Source organism: Manis javanica, chromosome 10, assembly GCF_040802235.1.
Source record: "Manis javanica isolate MJ-LG chromosome 10, MJ_LKY, whole genome shotgun sequence".
NCBI lineage: Eukaryota > Metazoa > Chordata > Mammalia > Pholidota > Manidae > Manis > Manis javanica.
The window spans coordinates 45,488,293-45,505,360 of NC_133165.1; the positions used below are offsets into that span (position 1 = coordinate 45,488,293).

The window sequence follows — 17,068 nt, forward strand, 5'->3', positions numbered from 1 at the left end:
TCTCACGAGGGCTTCTATCGGGGACTGTCCCGCAGTAAATGAGCTGAGATGCCCAATCCACTAAGCGGCAATGCAATCTTGTTACTTCGTTTCTTGCGTGTGCTAACAGCCCTAGTCTTTTTTGTTTCTGGCCAATCAGGTCAGCGCCTCTCCCTTTTCTCCCCATCGGCGCCCTCAGAAAAAGCTAGAAATTGGAGGCCTGCACCTAATAACGCATGGGTCGCTGGGAAAACATGGTCTCCTTTTCTAGGAGAGTCATCCCCTTTGCCCTCTCTTTGGGCTGTGTAGCCAAATGACCTGTTTCTCAACTAATCAAAAAGGGCCTCAGGGAGGCGTGGTTTCCCAGTAGAAAGACCCTCAGCTTCCAGGCCTTCTGCGACCATACCAGACTCGCCGGCCACATTTCTCCCGGTACCGGTCGCCGTAGCAACAGCGCTCACTAAACACCCCACTACCACTCCGAGGCGTAGCGTTTTCGTTTTTTAAGGGTCGCACTGGATGCTATGGTGTAGATGGCGCCTCTGGGCAGTCAGAACTCTGGTCTATACTATCAGCTGACAGACTTGGTGGCCGTTTTCAACCAGATGTTGGAGCTAGAAAGCAGCCGATTATGCCAAGCCATCTTCGTTATTTGATGGGCTCAGAGGGCAAGGGACCCACGCGTTTTCACATGGTTTATCAGTTTCACCTGAGGTGACACTTCGACACCTTTTGCCCTCCTCACCACGCGAACGCACGCTCACATCAACGCACACAGAGTCCAAGCCTCACACAAGCAGTTTATTGGCAGGGAGATACATGGAGACATGGCTGTCGGTCCTTGGAGCGCCCCCTGGCCTCACTCCAGTCCTGCCCTTTTCGCAGCCAGGCTCTGTTGATGTGCACCAGGAGCTAGGCTTGGTATTCAGTGCTCCTTCTGCTGTCTCTGGTTTATTCTTCCAGTGTCCAGGTATCAGGGTGGTTTGGGGCTCTCCAGGGCAGATAGGTCTGGGTTCTGTGCAAGAGGGCCCTTCCTAAGACTATGACCAGTGGCCTGAGGCTGAGTACTGCCTGCCAGAGTAATACTCTTCCCACCATAAGGATTATCCAAATGTCCCCGTCTCATTGTCATCCTGAATTCCAGAAATCTCATTGTTGGCAGCACACAAGGTTAAACAAACCCTGTTCAGGGTGATGGTCTCCCAGAGCAAAATGGAACCAGTTCTTAACACAATAAGTGGCAGCAGGAATTTAGGGTTCTTCAAGGGCCCTCAGGCTAAAGCCAATTTATTCATCCAACAAGTTGAGTGTCTACTGTGTACTAGGCAGTGTTCTAGAAGGTGGGGGAGATAGCCCACACTGGCAAGGTCCTGACTGAGCCCATGCAGGACAGTTTCCTGAGCTTCAAGGTCATTGTCTCCCATCTCTTTTCTATCTATTCACTCCTTTCTCCCATTTCTTCCCCTTTCACCCTCCCACTACCTCCCAGGCCCTTTCTTCTCTGCTTAAGCAGCAGATACCCTCCCTTTGGTCTCCTGGGCCTCCACCCTCACTGGACCCATCATTCCAGTCCTGCTGGTGGCTCCTCCTTGAGAGGCCTTGCCCGACCATCCCCCACCCCAAAGGGTCTCAGGCCCAGGTGCCCACGCTGGTGCTTGATACGGGCAGAACTGTCACCAAATCCCTTGCCACACTCTGCACACTTGTATGGCTTCTCCCCAGTGTGTGTGCGCCTATGTTTGACTAGATCTGAGCTCCGGGGAAACTCCTTCCCACAAAAGCCACATACATGGGGCTGGCTGGGTCCAGTGAGTTGGGCCCGGACTTGAACTTGGGGGGCCATGGTTGCTGGGCCGGGGGGGTTATGTGGCCTCAGAAGAGTGGATGGTGGTGGTGGCTGAGCCCGTTCACCGCGATGGGTACGGAGGTGCTTGACTCGGGCTGAGCTATCAGCAAAACCCTTGCCACATTCAGGGCAGAGGTAGGGTTTTTCCCCTGTGTGCACACGATGGTGTTTCACCAGGTCTGAGCTTCGGCGGAAGCCCTTGCCACACTCAGGGCACTTATGGGGCTTGTCACCTGCGAGTGGTGGGGGTGGCTCCCCAGCCTGTGGACCCCCTGGCTCTGGCTCCAAGCCGGGAAGGCCAAAAGGCCCATCATCCGAGTGTGAAGGGCTTTGAGGCGTCAGTGGGGGACTGGTGCCAAGAGGGGGTGGAGGTGGGCTTGAGCTGGGGGGTGGGGTAGGGATTAGGGGAGCCAGGGGATAGCCTGGGAAGCTGAAGTCCTGGGGCTCCATATGAGTGAGGCGGTGGCGGAGAAGGGTGGAGCTGAGGCTGAAGGTGCGGTCACATTCCGGGCAGGCATGAGGCCTCTCGCCACTATGGGTACGGAGGTGCTTTACCCTGGCGGAGCTGTCAGCAAAGCCCTTTCCACACTCAGGGCAGAGGTAAGGCTTCTCTCCCGTGTGCACCCGCAGGTGCTTCACCAGGTCTGAGCCCCGGGCAAACTCCTTTCCACATACATCACAGCCAAAAGGCTTGGGCCCCAGATGACTGCGCTGGTGGCTCAGAAGACTACAACTGAGCACAAATCTTTTGCCACAGTCAGTACAGATATATGGCTTGTCCTGGGCCTTGGGTCCCTGTGTGGCAGCAGTGGCTGTTCGAGATGGCTGCTGTCGGGGCACCACTGGCCGAGGGGGCTGCTCCCCACGGTGTGTCCGCTGGTGCTTTATTCGGGCAGAACTATCACCAAAGCCCTTGCCACAGATGCCACACTTGTAGGGCTTCTCTCCCGTATGTGTCCGCTGGTGTTTTACCAGGTCAGAACTCTGCCGGAAGCTCTTGCCACATTCACCACAGATAGTGGGGCGCTCACCAGCAGGGATCCTGGACCGAGGAGTCTTTGGGGGACCTTGGGCTGGTGGTCGGGCTCTGTAGGGCTTTTCACTACTATGAGTTCGCTGGTGTTTGATACGGGCAGAGCTATCCCCAAAGCCCTTGCCACAGACCCCGCACTTGTAGGGTTTCTCCCCTGTGTGGGTCCGCTGGTGTTTCACCAGATCTGACATCTGCCGAAAGCTCTTGCCACACTCGCCACACACTGCAGCCCGATCACTAGTCTGGCCCCAACGTGGTTCTCCCAGGAGCCGAGGGCTTCTGTCCCGAGCATGTGGTTTTCCTGTTCCCTCTCTCTGGATCCATAAGTCATCCCAGGTCTTGATGCCTTCGGGTTTGAGAGAGGCATTTCCTACTTCATGATCTGGGGCCAAATCTTCCTCTTCCTTGAACCCCAAGTCATCCTCTTGTGGGGTATGTTCAAACTCATCTGGCTGAGACAGCTGCACATTCTCACTGCCTAGACCTGGGGAAAGAAAAGGGAGTTGCAGACCCTGCCCTTTGGCTCATTCCATGTCTTTGATAGAAATCTCCCCAGAAAGGCTTCCTCAACAATCTGGGGTCACAGGGATCTCTCTCACCCCTGAAATTCTGAAACCCTTATTATTGACCGTGCTTTTTAATAATAACAGTAACTTCCTTTACTACACCCTTCACCTATGCCAATCATTGAACTAAGCATTACTGAATCCTTGCAGACCTATGAGGTAATACTATTACTATCCTTATTTTACAGTCATGGAGACTCAGAGAATTTAAGTCACTTGCTCAAGGTTAGAAACGTTAGAAAGTAGCAATGCCAGGTTTCTAACTCAGGTCTGCCTGATACCCAAACCTACGTCAACCACAATATTATATTTGTCTCTATTTGAAAACCTGATATTTGCTATTTGTATTATGTCCTTTTTCATATCAGCCCATTTTTTTTACTTTAATCATCTTGTATGTACCTGAGAGGACCCAGACACACCTGTTCCTCAAGATGCTTGGGGTTGGGAGGTGAGAAGATAAAGTACAAATAATTATAATTGTGGGCTCAGAATAACTGTGCTGTCACAAGAGGGAGAAATAAGAAAGAAGACAGGGCCAGGCTTTCACTGCGGAGAAAAAAATAAACCATGGAAGAGAATGTAAAATAAAACTGGAAAGGAATGATGGGATTAGATTGAGCATGTAAAGTCTGGGTTGAACACTGAAGCTAAGGCTTTTAATTAGTAGGCAGAAGGGAGCCTGGGAAGGTTTTTGAGAACCGAGACAGGATTAGATCTGGACTTAGATCAATGTGGCTGCAGAGTGCATTATTGGAGAGAAAAGGGCTGAGGAGAGGCTGTTGTAATTGCCGGGATGGATAGAATGAGGCCTCAAGTAGAGCAGAGGCCGTGAGAACGGTGAAGACTGTCGAAGACTGGGAGAGAGTCCTTGAGATGATGCCCCTCACGGCCTGGGGCACAGATGCTCAGAGACGTTGGCTCCCTCTCTCAATTTTTGAACACCTCCCCTTCTCTCCCTGGAAGCGCAGTTGATGTCCGATTTTTCTGGGTCTTGGCCAGTCAGAGCCTAGCACCGGAGTCCCCACCCAGACTTTTAGCAGGTCCTGGCGGCGCACTGCCGCGGCCCTCACCTGTGCGGGCGCCTCTCAGCGGCTCCCTGTCCTCTGGGCCATGCAGATCCGGGCCCCAGGGCTCCACTGTGCGCTCCATCGCCTGCACGCCACCCTGGATAAGGGAACAGACACAATCCCACCGTCACACAGCCATGTGCGGTCCGTGGCGCCCTGCCGCTGCCCTCTGCCGGCCGGGGCGGGCACAAGGCAGCGTCCGGGTCCGAGGTGCGGGGCGCGGCTCCCGGTGACCCTCCCCTGCGCCGCCGGCTGTCCCTGCACCTGCTGCTCCTTTCCTCACACAGCCGTCCCCTTCACCTACCGGCCACCTCTGGCTCCGCCACCCCGGCGCCTTCCGGAGCTCCTCGGCTAGGCTCCGGCGCCCGAGCCTCCGGCTACACCGGGATGCCAGCTCCGCGCCCAACGGGGAGGGGGCTCGGACCCAGGCGTCCCGGGGACAGCCGCCAGGGGCGGGGATGGGAAGCGGAAGCGCTGGGCCGCTCGGAGCCGCTCTAGGACCTTGGAGGAGGTGCACGCCTGTGGGGACGACCAGCGTCCTCCGGAGCTCGGTGGCCGGCGAGCCGCCGCGTGCCGCAGAGAGGGCTACTCTGAGCCAAGAATAGTTGATGGAACTCGGTGGTATTAACCGTGTGCCTCCGGGGCTGGAGCTGGGTGATGAGAGCCAAGGACTCTTCCTAATTGTGGCTGTGTTGGGCCGCTTGCGCTGACCTCCAGGGCTGGCCGATAGTGCCAGCCACTCCGGTCCGGAGAGACAAAGAGAGATCGAAAGACGGACCCAGGGAGAGGTGTGGGGGAAAGACCAAGGCAGACAAAAGGCGGCAGAGGGCGGCGGAGACCCCGACGGGGCGGGGGCGGGGCGCCGAGACACTGGAAACAAAGCAGGGCCGGTCCGAGTGGCCGAGTGCCGGGGTGGGGGCGGCGGCTGGAGGCTGGGCTGGGCTGTCTAGGGGAGACTGAGACTGGCGCTGAGGCTAAAGGCAGATGCCTGATCTCTTCTTGGAAGAGGCAGGCACGTCGAATCAGAGCTGGGGCCCCGAACAGAGAACCTTTGCTAGAGGCAATGTTGTAACCTGAAAGCCCTGAGTCAGGACGCTAAGGCAGAGAGAGACGGAGAGACAGCAACAAACCAAAAATAAAGGAGCAAAAGATTGGCCACCAGAGACAAAGAGATGTAGAGACAGATAAGAGAGAAATGAAGTCAGTGAAGCAGAGTTGGAGGAGCGCTAGCTACGGAAAGGCAGGGACCCTGGAAAAAAAGAGACTGAGAGGCAGAGGAACAAAGACAGTGAAACCGGCAGAGACAAAGAGACAGAGACACAAAGAAAGAGGCTATGGGTAGACTAGGGACAGATCGACAGCCCTACAAAGGCCAAGCCCAGGATAAGGCTAAAGCATTAAACCCTGGTTCCTAGCTTGGTGGGGTCCTGGCTGGGGCTGTGTGTTTCGGCAGACCAGGGGCACGACCCCCAGTATCTATTCTTGGCAAGCTTGCCTTTGGGGAAGGGGGTGCCTGGAAGTATCTATAGCCCATGTGATGATGGGGATGGGTAACAGAGATACCTTATGGTAGAGTTCAGTGACTGTGGATGACACTGTCTTTGAGGCCATTGGTACAGAATTTGGTTTCTGGCCTATCATTTACTATTGTTTGACCTTGGGGACTTCTGTTTCTTGAACTGTAAAATGGGGATGATGATACCTAATTTGAATGGTTGAGGATTAATATGTGTAAAACACTTAGCAAACAATAATCAGTTATTACTCTGCTCTCAGGTGTAACCAAGGAAGAACGTGGCATTTTTAGCTAATCCTTTCAGGACAGCTAAGATTTCAGCAAAGTCCACAGCCTGGCTGCATGGAGGAAGAATGGAGAACTTCAGGCAGAGGGGATGAAATGAACAGTGGCCCACACACTATTTGAAAACCTACTGTGTTAGAAGCTTGAGATTCAAAGTTGATTAAGACCTATCCTCAAAGAGGAAAATGGAAAATAGTTCTAGCTTAATGTGTCCTGACTTACATGATAGGAAAGCAGTGGAAGCTAAAAATAGAAAGGTTAAGTTTACTCATTTGTTTTACAATATTTCCTGGGGATCCACCACGTGCCAGGCGCTTGTGTTGGGAATCAGAGGTAAGAAGGTATCAAATGGCTAAGAGCCTGTCCCTCTTGGAAGAACCTTTCCCCAAAGGCTGGCTAGCTGGCAGCCATATCCACTTGGAGAGCTAGCTCTGACTTTGAGAAGACAAAGCCTGGAGTCAGAGGTCTAAACCTGCTCTTGAATCTAAAGATACAGAAACCCCTCTAGGGCTGCCTGATGGGGGCATAGGTAGCCATGAAAACATCATGGCGAGATGAAGAAGACCAAATCCAGATGATTATTAAATGGGAAAACTTCTGTCAAACATACATTGCTCCATAGGAAGGCCAAAGTGGGACCTTTCTTTCTCCAAACAGGATCCAAACCTTATCACATGATTATTGGGCATATTGTGTTGGAGATGTCAGGATGTAAATGGAATATTGTATCACTGCTAATTCATATTATTCCTACATTTGACTCTACAAAAAGACTAAGAGACTTTTCTGCAGGGCAATTTGTTAATATGCACAAATGTCTTAAATATGTTATCTCCTTTGACCCGGTAATTCCCCTTATATAAATTAGGCCCAAGGAAATGACTAGACAAGTACACACTGATGGCACCACAAATATGTTCCTCCCAGCTCAGCATTGTTTATCACAGGAAAGAATGGGATTCAACCTAAACAATGATCACCTATAAAAATGATAATTAGATATCTATTATAATAAAAAGATATACAGAACATATGAAGTGACAAAAGCAGGTTTGCAAATGAAGTTATAGTATGATCCTAGTTTTGTAAATATATATTTAGTCATATGTATAGGGATAGGAGGAAATTTAGGAGGATAAAAATCAAAATGGGGTTATCATTTTGTGATACAGTAGTGATATTGGATGTAAATTTTTCTAACCATTTGCATTTTCTAATTTTTCTATGAGAATATATGTTGGTTATACAATAAATAAATGAACATACCTGTTATTTTCTTAAGGCTGTTGACTAACTCAGTGAAGAGTTGATCTGAGAGTCTGAAACCAGGGGTAAGGGGTAGAGGATGTAGAAAGAAAGGGACTGATTTTTTTTCTGACAGGAAGGACTTGGAAACCAATTGGATATACTTGTGGAGAGGGAGGGAGGAAGAAGCTCATAGTTTTAACGAAGACTGGAGGGCTGCTTAGCCTGCTGGGAAAGGCAGGAAGGAAGGGTTGTGGTGGAGTGGGGAGTGGTATATTTATCCCTTCCCTGGGCTTCTTGACGTACTCTGTTTATTCCCTTATTACATTGCATTTCTAAGCACCAGTGTTGTGTGCCACACTTACTCGTGGCTGTCTCTTTCTCCCCAAAGTGCTGCAACCCTTACTGATTCACTCTGGATCCAATTAATTAATCCAGAAGAGCAGTCACTAGATTTGAGCTGGTGGCACTTTCAAACCCCTCAGCTCATTAAATAGCAATAACTAGCATTCTGTGTCAGTTCATCTCACATGCCAGGCACTGTACTAAGAGCTTGATGTAGATTAGATCATAAAATCCTCATCGTGACCCTATGAGGTAGAATTATAATGGCACCATTTAACAGGTAAAGAAACTAAGTCACAAAGAGGTTAAAGTAATGCCCATGGTTACACAGTAAGATCACATAGCTCTTAATCACTATATGTTTCTATAATCATATGAACCTTGCACAACTTCTGTGAATTCAGTGTGGTAGGATCATCCAATCTTATCTGACAGATGAGGAAAGTAAGTCCCAGAGGTGATTTTCCCAAGGTTTACATGGAGTGAACAGTACTAGAAAAGAGGTTGAAGTATGGATGAGATGCATAGATTGCACCATGGATGAATCTTAAAAAATAGTGTTGAATGAAAAGTTAAACAGACATGTGTGTTCATATAAACATTTGTGTAAGCATGTACCATATACTGCATTAGACAGTTTTCAAAATGTATACAAAACCAAAAAATTACACATTTGGCACATTAGAATTATTGCCTTAGGCTGAGGAGAGGGAAGGAGTGAGCTATGATGCTGTATTTGTCTGCTCAGGCTGCCATAACAATACCAGACTAGAAGTCTTATTAAACTACAGACATTTACTTCCTCAGAGTTCTGGAGACTAGAAGTCCACAGTCAAGGTGCCAACAGGGTTAGTTGCTGGTGAGGCGTCTCTCCATGGGTCGCAAACAGCAACCCTCTCACTGTGTCCTCAATATGGCCTTTCCTCTGTGTTTGCACAGGGAGAGATCACCAATGTTTCTTATAAGGACACCAGATCTATTGGATCGGAACCCTTCCCTTATGACCTCATTTAATCTAAACCACCTCCTTACAGGCCCTATCTTCAAATACAGTCACATAGGAGATTAGAGCTGCAACACATGAATTTTGGGGAGACAGTTCTGCCCATAACACGGTGAGAAAGGAAATAATAAAACAAGAAGTGGAGAAAGAAAGTGGTGTTGGAGCAGGAGGCAGGATCCACATCAAGCAACACCTTATAGGCCATACTAAGGACATTAGCTTTAAAGGCTGAGAGGGTCAGTCAGTTCATAATTGCTAAAGCCAGAGTTTGTATATATAACTTATTGACTCCAAAGTCTGTGTGATTTGAAAACATTATGAGTCCTGAAAACAAAGTGATAATTGGAGCATTTCATTTTACTATGAAGAAAATGGAGTTCAGAGTGGTCAAATGACTTGCCCAAGGTCACACAGTAAGTGGTATAGCTGAGATTTGTGGAATTCTTTCTGATTCCAAAGCAAGTCTCCTTTTATATGTTCTTGCAGCCTCTCAGCCTTTGGCTCCAACTAACTTCATTCACTCATTCTTTCATGCTTTCATTCATCTAGTATATTGTTTACTGGCACCTTTTTTTTGTGCCAGGCCCAGTGCAAGATACTGGGGCTATAGGAATGAAAAAGATGTACTCCATGCCATCAGAAGTAGAGGAAACATCCAGGTAAGCAAGTGTGGGCATTGAAGGGACCTCTGAAAGGTGTGAGGAGTCCACAGACAGGAAAATGAGTCTGCCTGGGATGGTTGTGGAAGATTTCATAGAGGAGGAAAAAGAGCCTTTGAATCAAACCCTTGAAGGATGAAGAGGAGTTTACCTGGTGCAGAAGGAAAAGCTCAGTGTGGGCACAGCCAAGGATGTGGGCACTTGCCACAAGGATGAGTGAGGGATGGGGTGATGAGGTCAGACAGGGAAGGCTTTGGCTGCCAGGCCAGAACTCAGACTTGATAGGTCACTGGGAAGCCCCTGAAGGTTTTGAACAGGAAAGTGCCATGGCCAGAATTCTGAAGGAAGGTCTGTCTGGTGGTGGTATCCAAAAACCTGAAATCCTTTTTAACAATCCTTTTTAACTGCATGAGCTGGCAAGGAAAATTATTGACCCATTCCATCACTGATCCCATTATGGCTTTTGGTCCACTCAGGCTCTGGGAACCCTTTTTTTTCTTTAAACCACTCTGTCAAAACCTTTGTTTTACTTGCTAGAGAGACCAACCTGCTTCTCTGTCTACACTTCACCTCCCACCAGGATGACAGGGCTATATAGTAGGGCTTGGAATAAAGGTGTGCATAGAATGGAGGAGCTGAAGCTTCCTCTAGGGTTGATGGGCAAAGGGATCCAGGAGGTGAGGACCCCGGGTATTCTTTCTTGGTCCTGGCTTTCCTCACCTCTCTGGGCCAGTTTGAGCATCTCAGCTTCCTACATCACCCGCCCCCTTGTTTGCCGCACTCAACTTCCTGTCCCACCAGAGGAAGTGGGGTGAGACAGCAGGTGCAGCAACAGCTAGCAGGGCCATGGTGAGTCCTTATGCCCAGAAATCCAGGCATCTCAGCCCAACTTCCAACCCCTAGGGTAGCCAGGCCCAGGTCAACCCCCAGGAGGCTGACTTCTAGCCCCCAGGATCAGCTTATGCTGGGGCCTCTGCCTGCCACTCCCAACAGCCTCATATTGTCCCCGCTCCACCGCCACAGGACAAGGAGTATGTGGGTTTCGCCACCCTCCCCAACCAGCTGCACCGCAAGTCTGTCAAGAAGGGGTTTGACTTCACACTCATGGTGGCAGGTCTGGGTTTTGGAGAAGGGGCTGGCAGGGGGTCCTCAGGAGATACTGTCTTCTCACCTGATCAGCTGAACTTGGCCTGTCCACAGGGGACTCAGGCCTAGGGAAATCCACCCTCATCAACAGCCTGTTTCTCACCAACCTCTATGAGGATCGGCAACTGCCGGAGGCCAGTGGTAAGACTCTTTCTGTCCTCTCCAGACACTCTGTCCCCTCCCATGTCCCCAGGCTGCACTCTATTCCTTTCCATCTGGGTCTCCCATGACTTTCTGGAGGACTTAGGCAGCTCACTAGAACTTTTCTCTAGGACCCAGTTGCCTCCCCTTAAAAATGGGTGGGGGCAACTGCGATACAAAGGAAGGAAATTAGTACTGCCTCAGACTCCCACCCTGCTCCCTGACCTCTTCCTGTCCCCATAGCTCGCTTGACACAAACGCTGACCATTGAGCGCCGGGGTGTGGAGATTGAAGAAGGGGGTATTAAGGTGAAACTGACCCTGGTGGACACTCCTGGCTTTGGGGACTCAGTGGATTGCTCAGACTGGTGAGGAGTTGGGGGAGAGAATAGGGGGGCTAAGCTTCCCAATGTGGCTACTCTATGGAGACTGAAGGGTCAGTTATGGGGCTAGTCTATTCTGGCCCCCTACCCACCCTGACCCAAAAGATAGGGCCTGTTTCTGGTGGCCATGTGGCCCAAAGTGCCCTATGCTTCCTAACATCTTACCTACAGTCCTGCTAGCTTCCTTTGGTGTCTTTGGTTGGAGCCAAGGAAACTACCTCTCCACCTCAGTCCTGGCTAGCCTTGCCCCCATCCCTGCAGCACCTGATTTCTGACTGCCTGCTTTCTCCCCATCTCTCCGTGCAGCTGGCTGCCCGTAGTGCACTTCATTGAGGAGCAATTTGAGCAGTATCTTAGGGATGAGAGTGGCCTCAACCGGAAGAACATCCAGGATTCCCGTGTCCACTGCTGCCTCTACTTCATTTCACCCTTTGGCCGGGGGTCTGGAGGGCACCCTGGGGTTAGGAGGATTTGGGAAGGGGTATGGGTGTCTCTACGCCCTAAGACAGCCCTGACCAATCCCTGGCTGCAGGCTCCGGCCCCTAGATGTGGCCTTCCTCCGGGCGGTGCATGAGAAGGTCAACATCATCCCCATCATTGGCAAAGCAGATGCCCTGATGCCGAAGGAAACGCAGGCCCTCAAGCAGAAGGTGTGTGTGGCTACCTCTAACCTTTGGCCTCACATGAAGCCTAAAGTCATGATCAAACCTGAACTCAGCTTTGACTTCTTTGATCTTGGGGTAGCCTTTTTGGGCATGATGTGTCAGGCTAGACTGTGGGAGAAGGTTTTTGAAGAAGGTGGGTAGTAAACTGCCTGAAGGAGCCATGTTTCTATAGGCTCAGAATAGTTTCCCTGGGCTGGGTACTTGGCTAAGGCCTGTCTGAGGGCAGAGGCATAGACATGACTTCTGCTATTCCTCTGGCCCCAAGATGTTGAAGACTTCCCTCCAGTGTATTCAGAGCCCTTTTCCACTGTGCTTATGGTTCTCTTTGGTTTCTTACGTTTTGGTGTCTGCCTCATGTTAGAATCTTTCCAGCCTCAGTCTTCCCTGTTAGGGTGTCTTTGTTTTTCACCATCTATGTTTTTGTCTCTCATTGTCTGAGATTTTGTTTTTGGTCATCCTGTATGTCTACCTCTCACCATCTCTCTTTCACATCTTCCTGTTTCAGACACACAGTATCTGTGTCTGTATCTCACTGTCTCTGGACATGCGATGCCTGTTGCTCACAGCCTCTGTTTCTCACTGTATCTGCATCTGTCTCCTCAGATCCGGGACCAGCTGAAGGAGGAGGAGATCAGCATTTATCAGTTCCCCAATTGTGACTCTGATGAAGACGAAGACTTCAAGAGGCAGGATGCGGAAATGAAGGTGCAGAGGAAAAAGGAGGGAGGGGCAGAAAAGCAGGGGAAACGGATGTAGAGGTGGAAGCTGAGGAAGAGGTTTCTCCCTGCGAGGGGCCAACGGTGATCCCTGACACCTGCCCTCTAGGAAAGCATCCCTTTCGCAGTTGTCGGTTCGTGCGAGGTAGTGAGGGACGGTGGGAACCTACCGGTGAGGGGACGCCGCTACTCCTGGGGTACCGTGGAGGGTAAGTAAGGTTGCGCACGCCTTCTGAGGTTAGCAGGGAGCCCAGGCCGCCTCCGAGTCAACCGCACCCAACATGTGAGGTGGAGGTGAGCTCTGGCCTCTTGGGTCCTAGGAGCCAAAAGAAGGGTCCTTGGGCTGCAGACTGCGAACCCTCCCTAGAACGGTGGCGGGACTCCTGCCGGTAGGGCTAGACCCTAAGCTTCGGGACTCTCCCGGTTCGCCCCCCAGTGGAGAACCCACATCACAGCGATTTCCTGAACCTACGACGGATGCTGGTGCAGACACACTTGCAGGACTTGAAGGAGGTAACGCACGACCTGCTCTACGAGGGCTACCGCGCCCGCTGCCTACAGAGCCTGGCCCGGCCTGGAGCGCGGGATCGAGCCAGCCGTAGGTGAGAGCCAGCGCTGACTCCCAGGTGCTTCAAGGCCCCGCCCTTACCATTCCAGACCTCCCCTCCACCACCCACATTTTTGACCACTCACTTTGCTTACGGCACTAACTTCCAGGACACGGTCCCGCCTCCTAACCCCCAACCTTTCCCCAGGGCCTTGGTCATGTCTTTGACTCCTGGCCCTTTCCCCCACTTCCTAGTAAGCTCTCCCGCCAGAGCGCCACAGAGATCCCTCTGCCTTTGCTGCCTCTGGCCGAGACGGAGAAGTTGATCCGCGAGAAAGACGAAGAGGTGAGCAAGCATCTCGCTTCCCCCGCGACCAAGGCCCTAAATCCTTTTCGAAGTCCCTTTCTGGCCTCCCTCGGTAACACCGCCCACAATCTTGTCCCGCACAGCTGCGCCGAATGCAAGAGATGCTGGAGAAAATGCAGGCCCAGATGCAGCAGAGCCAGGTTCAGGGCGAACAGTCGGACGCTCTCTGAGGTCCCCGCCTGGGCCCTGCTTTACCTCGGCTCCTCCTTCAGTCTGTCCCTTGTCCAGTCCCCGAGTCCCAGGCTGCCCAGTGCCTTATCCCGGAGCCCCAAGATCCGCCTTTGAGCGGGCTTCTCTATAACAGATTCCCCCAGTCCCAGAGTTTGTGGCCCCGCCTCTAGCTCCGCCCCGACCCCACCTGGGTTACGCCCGCCCCGCCCACTTCACCGGCTGTGAGCTTCCAACCCAGTCCTTGACCTCCCCCACCCCGCCCTTCTTCACCACGCTGTGACATCAATAAAGTGTTCCTTTAGGCCACGTGAGTCTTTACTTTACCAGCGGGAATAAGAGGCTGGAGTAGCGGGTAGAACTACCCCACCAGGCCGCCGGGGCACTTTATTCATTCATTTGTTGGGCACTGGCTTTGTGCCAGGTAATGTTTTCAGCTCAGGCTCCCACCTGAAACATGCTGAAGGTGCCCGCCAAAAAGAAACAAAGACCAGTTCAATTTTATTAGGAGTCGGTGTCGGGGTCGTACTGGCAGGAATGCGTTGGCCAGCAGAGAACTGAAGGGTCCCCTACTCCTGGTCCTTGGCGTCGCCATGCGTGATGACGTAGCAGATGTTCTTGTAGTCTACGTTGCCGCCCACGTCGGGGGGGAAGGCCGCCCACATGTTTCTGATCTAGAAAATACCCAGTGGCGTCGCCTACCTGTTCCTTACTCTCCGCTCCCCCATCTCTCCCCCTCTACTGGCCCGCTCCCCCACTCACCTCTTCCTGGGAGAAGCGGTCACACTGCGTGGTAAGCAACTCCTCTAGGCTGGAGAGAGGTGACATGGGGAGTTGAAATAGGGCTTCATGATTCATTTCCATTCTTCCACCTCATTCTTGTTGACATTCCCAGACTTGCCTTGAAAACGGGTCACTCTAGATCCCTCATTGCTCTCCCAAACATTCTGCATGTGCTGTGAAAATTCAATCCTGTCGCCCATTTCCCCAGTCCTAATCTCCCTTATCCCTAGCAGCGCCTAACCTTTGGTAGGAATTTAAGGAGGCTTTCTGTGCGTAAGGAGCTGGAGAGGTCACTTACAATTGCTTCTTGATGGTGCCCTTCCCCTCAGGGTCCAGGACCTTGAAAGCTCCAGTGATCACGTCCTCGGGGTCGGCACCTGGTGGGTTGGAGGGCATATGAAGCTTAAGGGTTCTGGTGGGACTTGAAGGGTCTGTTCATGAAAGGTCTGGGGAGGATCAGCTGGGGGCTTAGACCCAAGACCCTTCATTTACCTTTGAGCTTCTCCCCAAACATGGTCAGGAAGACTGTGAAGTTGATGGGACCGCTGGCTTCCTTCATCATGGCATCAAGCTCCTCATTCTTCACATTGAGGCGCCCTGGAGGTGGTGGTGGGGGACCATGGGCTGGAGTGGAGTCTTGGGGCTAGGGGATGATGTTTCCCATAAATTCAGATGATCTCACCCATTTTTAATCTGGGTAGACTGAGACCCAGCAGGGCTAGAACCCAAGGTTGCTGAACTGAATTTTTACAGGTGGAGTGGGGGCTTACCCATGGCTGCAAAGGTGTCCCGCAGGTCTTCCTTGTCGATAATGCCATCACGGTTCTGATCGATTACCGTGAAGGCCTGTGGAGGGCAGGGACAGGGAGGGTTTACAGACCATGCTTTAGTATCCCTACCCCAAACAGATCAGATTCTGGCTCCCTGCCAGTTGTCCTCTTACATTCTGAGCAGGGAGGGGAGCAAGGAACTCTAAACCCTTCCCCTCCCCCCCCAAACAGGTGCACATTCCAGGGAGGGGGTGGTGGGAAGGAGGGGCAGCAGGGGGTGCTTTTGGTCAGCCTTCAGTCTCCCTTCTGTCTTCACTCACCTCCTTGAACTCCTGGATCTGAGTTTGATCAAACATGGAGAAGACATTGGAGCTTCCACCCTCTGCCGCTGCCCTTCTCCTGGCCTTCTTGGGTGCCTGGGGGGTGAAGGTTGGGCAAAGGGGTCCATGGATCCATCTGTACTCTCTGGAGGCAGTGGATTAGATTTGGGGTTCTTTGAGTTCATTCTTCTAAAGGAACTCTTCTGGATCGAGGCTTCCCTCTCCTTATGACCTCTTTGTTGAGGGGACTTGTTTTGGTTGCATCCTCAAATTCCTTTCTGTAGCCCTTGAGTGTCCATCTCTCCAACCTACCCAATGATGGGAGGGTCCTCCCTTTCTCAGTGCCCTAAGCCTGCCTCCTCTGAGTCCCAAACTTGCTGTGTGACCCTCATCTACTCATTCATTCTGTCTGAACCTCTACTTCCTCATTTATACAATGGCAGTGAGAATCCTTGCCTGACTGGTCCCAGAGGGTTTCAGGAAGATGCAGGAAGGTATGGAGCATGCTTTGAGAGGGACTCCATGAATGGAGTGTCTGGGCAGATAATCATTAGGCCATTATTCTGTACTCATCCCATTAGTGATACCAAGAAAAGGAGGATTCATTGTTTTTCCTCTTGCTGGACTGGGAACCAGCTACTTTCTTTCAAAGGGTGAGGCTGTCCTGAGGTCTGAGGGATCTGGGCATGGGCTCAGGGATTCTCACTCACCATGTCTTTGCTCTCCTAGGGGCACAGCAGTGGCTCTGTCTAGAAAGGAGCAGAGTTAGTCTAGGGCTGTTCCTCTGGGGTTATATAGTCCTGCCCCAGGGAGCCCTTAACATACCAGGGTAACCTTAGCCCTGTGAGTGCCCACTCCGGATACCAAAATAACCCTTCTCAGGGCCTCTCCTATCTTGGAACGCCAGCAACAGCTGGAGCTCAGGGAGGGAGGGAGTAGGGAGTGGATCTTGGTATGCATGTTTCTCTAGGACCTGGGCAGGAAGGGATGTTCTTTCTCCCAAAGAGGGGCTGGAATGTGCCAGAGTTCAGAGAGGATCCAAGCTGAGGCACAGTACTGGGAGAGAGATGAACCAGGCCCCTGCACTTCTGAGTAGGGTGTGCCCAGATTTAAACCCAGTTGATTTGTTGAGCACCTATAGTGTGCCAGGTACTGGGCTGAGCTTTGTGGGGGCACTTTGGCAAGCACAATCTCTGCACTCCTATTGTGGAGTTCAAGCTAAGTGTACATATGTGTCGTGGTAGTGGCAGAGTTGAAATTTGGGTGGGAGGGAGCCATCTGGGGAAGCTGAAGGTCAGGAAGGTCATTACATTCCCTTCAAGGAGAGGGGGGATTTTCTGAGGAAAGATACAGGGCATGGAATCACTGGGTCTGAAGAGACTAGACAGCCTGGAGCAGAGAGCCTGCGCTGTGATCTTAGGCTTTGTGCTTCAATTCCCTGGGCCTTGGTGTCCCCCTCTATAAAATGGGGATTAATTCCTATCCCACAGAACTTTCAAAGGTGAACATTATTTGG

At 51.5% G+C, this 17,068-nt stretch overlaps 3 protein-coding genes across 4 annotated transcripts; 1 reads left to right on the top strand and 2 right to left on the bottom strand.

The window, feature by feature from the left end:
- Positions 1–761: 761 nt before the first annotated feature.
- Positions 762–6,064, bottom strand: ZNF48 (zinc finger protein 48). The gene is made up of 3 exons (XM_017672112.3): positions 4,799–6,064; positions 4,498–4,591; positions 762–3,342 (listed from the first exon to the last, which is right to left on the bottom strand). Exons 2-3 carry the CDS (start codon positions 4,574–4,576, stop codon positions 1,541–1,543), a joined length of 1,881 nt encoding a protein of 626 aa, XP_017527601.1. The 5' UTR covers positions 4,577–4,591; positions 4,799–6,064; the 3' UTR covers positions 762–1,540.
- Positions 6,065–9,530: 3,466 nt separating this feature from the next.
- On the top strand, positions 9,531–13,983 carry SEPTIN1 (septin 1). 2 transcript variants are annotated; one of them, XR_005061649.2, is made up of 11 exons: positions 9,531–10,396; positions 10,571–10,661; positions 10,748–10,834; positions 11,078–11,201; positions 11,523–11,657; positions 11,749–11,866; positions 12,485–12,586; positions 12,707–12,806; positions 13,034–13,223; positions 13,400–13,490; positions 13,595–13,636. XR_005061649.2 is itself a non-coding variant. In XM_037019596.2 (11 exons), the coding sequence occupies exons 1-11, from the start codon at positions 10,394–10,396 to the stop codon at positions 13,679–13,681; spliced, it is 1,104 nt and encodes a 367-aa protein (XP_036875491.1). In that variant the 5' UTR covers positions 10,330–10,393; the 3' UTR covers positions 13,682–13,983. The 2 variants fall into 2 exon arrangements, 1 of the variants encoding a protein (XP_036875491.1); XM_037019596.2 differs by having other exon boundaries at positions 10,330–10,396; positions 13,034–13,199; positions 13,595–13,983.
- Positions 13,984–13,990: 7 nt separating this feature from the next.
- Positions 13,991–16,407, bottom strand: MYL11 (myosin light chain 11). Its single transcript, XM_017672118.3, has 7 exons — positions 16,263–16,407; positions 15,553–15,648; positions 15,233–15,308; positions 14,955–15,059; positions 14,761–14,839; positions 14,442–14,490; positions 13,991–14,353 (listed from the first exon to the last, which is right to left on the bottom strand). Exons 1-7 carry the CDS (start codon positions 16,263–16,265, stop codon positions 14,249–14,251), a joined length of 513 nt encoding a protein of 170 aa, XP_017527607.1. The 5' UTR covers positions 16,266–16,407; the 3' UTR covers positions 13,991–14,248.
- Between the last annotated feature and the right edge of the window lie 661 nt (positions 16,408–17,068).

Bases quoted from the DNA above. Each gene is read 5' to 3' on its own strand.
- SEPTIN1 (XM_037019596.2), top strand. The intron at 10,662-10,747 runs GTCTGGGTTTTG...GCCTGTCCACAG, and splicing joins CTTCACACTCATGGTGGCAG to GGGACTCAGGCCTAGGGAAA. The intron at 12,587-12,706 runs GTGCAGAGGAAA...CCTGCCCTCTAG, and splicing joins GGCAGGATGCGGAAATGAAG to GAAAGCATCCCTTTCGCAGT.
- MYL11 (XM_017672118.3), bottom strand. The intron at 14,840-14,954 runs GTAAATGAAGGG...CCAACCCACCAG, and splicing joins GTTTGGGGAGAAGCTCAAAG to GTGCCGACCCCGAGGACGTG. The intron at 14,354-14,441 runs GTGAGTGGGGGA...GGTATTTTCTAG, and splicing joins ACCGCTTCTCCCAGGAAGAG to ATCAGAAACATGTGGGCGGC.
- ZNF48 (XM_017672112.3), bottom strand. From the start codon at position 4,576: ATGGAGCGCACAGTGGAGCCCTGGGGCCCGGATCTGCATGGCCCAGAG. The intron at 3,343-4,497 runs GTGAGGGCCGCG...TTCTTTCCCCAG, and splicing joins GCTGAGAGGCGCCCGCACAG to GTCTAGGCAGTGAGAATGTG.